The sequence below is a fragment of the Panthera onca genome, chromosome A2 (genome assembly GCF_046562875.1).
Source record: "Panthera onca isolate mPanOnc1 chromosome A2, mPanOnc1 haplotype 2, whole genome shotgun sequence".
NCBI classification, from domain to species: Eukaryota; Metazoa; Chordata; class Mammalia; order Carnivora; family Felidae; genus Panthera; species Panthera onca.
Genome location: NC_138340.1, coordinates 11,052,639 through 11,055,931, shown reverse-complemented (window position 1 = coordinate 11,055,931; position 3,293 = coordinate 11,052,639). Strand labels below are relative to the sequence as shown.

The following is a 3,293-nucleotide window of genomic DNA, read 5'->3' as shown; positions in this document are numbered from 1 at the left end:
CAATGGCGAGAAGGTGAGGAAACCTGTTCCACACTAAGGTTTCTCCACTTCACTGTGCACACAATTCACCAGGGATTGTAGTTGAAACGCAAATTCTGATTCCTCAGGTCTCCAGGGGCCCCGAGGACACTGCTTCTCTAACAAGCTCCCTGGTGGGTTTGATGCCGCTGGTCCTGGATGTGGAGCCCAGACTGAGAGCAAAGCTGTGGTCCCTTGTTAGGAGAAATTTAAGTTAGAATTAAAGTTGTTAAGATGGCAGTACTACCCAAAGATCTACAGATTCAATGATAATTTGAAAATAACAAAAATGGGGTATTCTTGGAAAACATTTTTAAAACCATCCTAAAATTAAATAAAAAATCTTCCAAGCATGAGCACAGGATGTCATCCCATTTATTTATGTATTCTTTAATTTCTTTCAGGACCATTTTATTGTTTTTATTTATAAGTCTTTTGACAGCAATAAGTAACCAATCATTCACCCCAGCGAATAAATCCCCTTAAACACTGCCACTGCTATTCCATACTTGATTGAGAGATGTACAGCTTGAGAAGAAATGTAGAGCGTAGTAATACAAAGGAGAGTTTAAAATTTGCTTTATCATAGTCGAGGTCATCTTTGACTCCAAGGCTGTACATATTAAATCATTCTACTTATTTGAATTTCTGTTTCCGTGTAGACTCCACTAGTAGACAAGTTTTTGATAATCAGTTTTGCCAGTGACTAATGTAAGCACTGGGGACATAGAGCCTGAGAAGAGAACAAGATCCTAATTTGGAGAAAAAAGCTAATGGCCTACTATAAAACACACTGGTATGTTCATCAGGAAAAATAGTTAAGGCAGTGATAAAGGAATGACAGACTCAAAATGAAAAACTGTGGTCCCAGAGTTAGAATAGAATAGAATAGAATAGAGAATAGAATAGAATACAGAATAGTAGAGAATAGAATAGAATAGAATAGAATAGAATAGAAATGGCCTATTTGCCAAATTGAATTTATTCTAACAGAGAGATAACAAATGACTATTCTTTTAGTAAAACTAAAAACATTATGTGGAGTGATTTTGTCATTGGTGAAGAAATTATTATTTTTTCCTTAAAAATTTTTTAATGTTTTTTTAAATTTTTTTGAAGGAGAGAGACAGAGACAAAACACGAGTGGGGGGGACAGAGACAAAGGGAGAGACACAAATCTGAAACAGGCTCCAGGCTCTGAGCTATCAGCACAGAGCCCAATGTGGGGCTCGAACTCGGGCACCAGGAACCTGAGCCGAAGTCAGATGCTTAACCAACTGAGCCACCCAGGTGCCCCTGTGAAGAAATTATTCTTAAGAAATCCAGGCAGATCCATGAGACAAATGAGAACTCCTAATTTTCTCATATCACAGCTTGCGAATCAATTTAGAAATAAAAGAAAAAGATGAAGGGAAAAAGGTTGGATCACAGAGAGGGAAAAACTTAATACAATGAGGAACTAAATTGTACTGAGTGGTTGAAAAAATAAAAATTCCAGGAAATAAATGAGAGACACAAACTCTATGTCTACAATCTGCTTAAAAATACAAAACACAATTTCTGACGCTAAGACTTTGAGGCTTGCAATCCTGGGAAATTCTTCAACCGCAGGACAATTGGACCTTTTCTAACTGCCATAGCAGAGAATCTCTTCAGAACCCCCTTTATATCTTTGTTCCTCAGGCTGTAGATGAAGGGGTTCAGCATGGGCGTGACCACCGTGTACATCACCGAGGCTGTGGCACTTGAGTGGGAGCCCTGGGTAGCAGCAGAGCTGAGGTACACTCCGAGGCCCGTCCAATAAAATAAGGAAACAACCGAGAGGTGAGATGCACAGGTGGAAAATGCTTTATACTTGCCCTGAGCTGATGAGATCCCACGTATGGAGGAAAGTATCTTGGAGTAAGAGTAAAGGATCCCAATAAAAGGACCACCACCCACTAGGATAGCTGCAAAATACATCACCAAGTTATTAAGAAAGGTGTCAGAACAGGCAAGTTGGATCATCTGATTGAGTTCACAGGAAAAATGGGGGATTTCCAAGCCTGTACAGAAGGACAGACGCAACACCATTGAAGTTTGCAACAAGGAATGCAGGACAGTCGTGATCCAGGACACCAGGACCAGCAGTGCACAGAGCCAGGGGCTCATGATGACCGTGTATTGCAGGGGGTGACAGATGGCCACAAACCTGTCATAGGCCATAATGGCCAGGAGGCAGATGTCCAATCCTGAAAAGATTATGAAAAAGTTCACCTGTGTGATGCAGTCCTCATAGGTTATGACTTTGCTCTGGGTCTGGATGTTCCAGAGCATCTTCGGGATGGCGGTGGAGGTGAAGCAGATGTCTACAAAGGACAGGTTGGCCAGGAAGAAGTACATGGGCGTGTGGAGGCGGGAGTCAGAGCTGACAGCCAGGAGGATAAGTAGGTTGCCAAACACAGTGATCAGGTACATGGAGAGGAATAGCCCAAATATGAGGGGCTGCAGTTCTGGACCCTCTGAAAATCCCAGAAGCAGAAATTCTGATATCCGTGTATCATTTCCTGGTTCCATGAGGTTGCACTGACCACGAGGAAAGACGATGTGAGACATCATTAATTTTCACCTGAACAGCATCACTCACATTGTTGCAATGCTACGATTTATATTTTGCTGTCAAGAAGTTGTAGTGAGGGTCAAACATATTCCAGGCATTGTCTAGACAATAAGTCCGGGAAATCAAAAGCCAGTATAATCCAGTGGTGGAGAATGAACAGAAGGAAATAAAAATATCAGTAGGACATCAGAGGGTGTCAAGTGCTGTGAAGAGAACAAGAGGAGGTATAAAGGAGAGCGTGGATGCAAGTGTTATTTTGTAATTGGTGTTCAGTCAAGAACAGTGAACAAGGCGACATCTGAACGGAGACCTCAGGGAAAGGAAGGCGGGAGCCACGAGCATGTCTGGGGAAGTGTGTGTTGGCTGAGGGAATGGCCTCTGCTAAGGCCCGAGGATGATCCTACTTTGAGCTATTTGGGTCCCAAACAGGAAGCATGTGTAGGAAGGGGAGTGAACAGGAGGGAAATCAGAGACGGTGTGAGGCAATTTCAAGGAAATGGGCGCTGCTCGTTAACCCGCAAGAAAACAGAGTCGTATTTTAGACTCTACTTGCGAAGTCTCCTGTAAGTTGACATCGAGCCCTCCTGAGTACTGTGTGTTGATTGAGTTCTGGCTTCTGTATTCACCTTAGAACATATTAGACCGTGTACCCCTGTTCTGAGGATGAATCTCACTC

The 3,293-nt window shown here is 42.5% G+C and overlaps 1 protein-coding gene across 1 annotated transcript; it reads right to left on the bottom strand.

The window, feature by feature from the left end:
- Window positions 1–1,584: 1,584 nt before the first annotated feature.
- LOC144614143 (olfactory receptor-like protein OLF4) lies at window positions 1,585–2,616 on the bottom strand. The gene has a single exon (XM_078436645.2). The coding sequence runs from the start codon at window positions 2,614–2,616 to the stop codon at window positions 1,585–1,587; it is 1,032 nt and encodes a 343-aa protein (XP_078292771.2).
- Between the last annotated feature and the right edge of the window lie 677 nt (window positions 2,617–3,293).

Excerpts from the sequence above, each read along its gene's own strand:
- LOC144614143 (XM_078436645.2), bottom strand. The coding sequence starts at position 2,616 with ATGATGTCTCACATCGTCTTTCCTCGTGGTCAGTGCAACCTCATGGAA.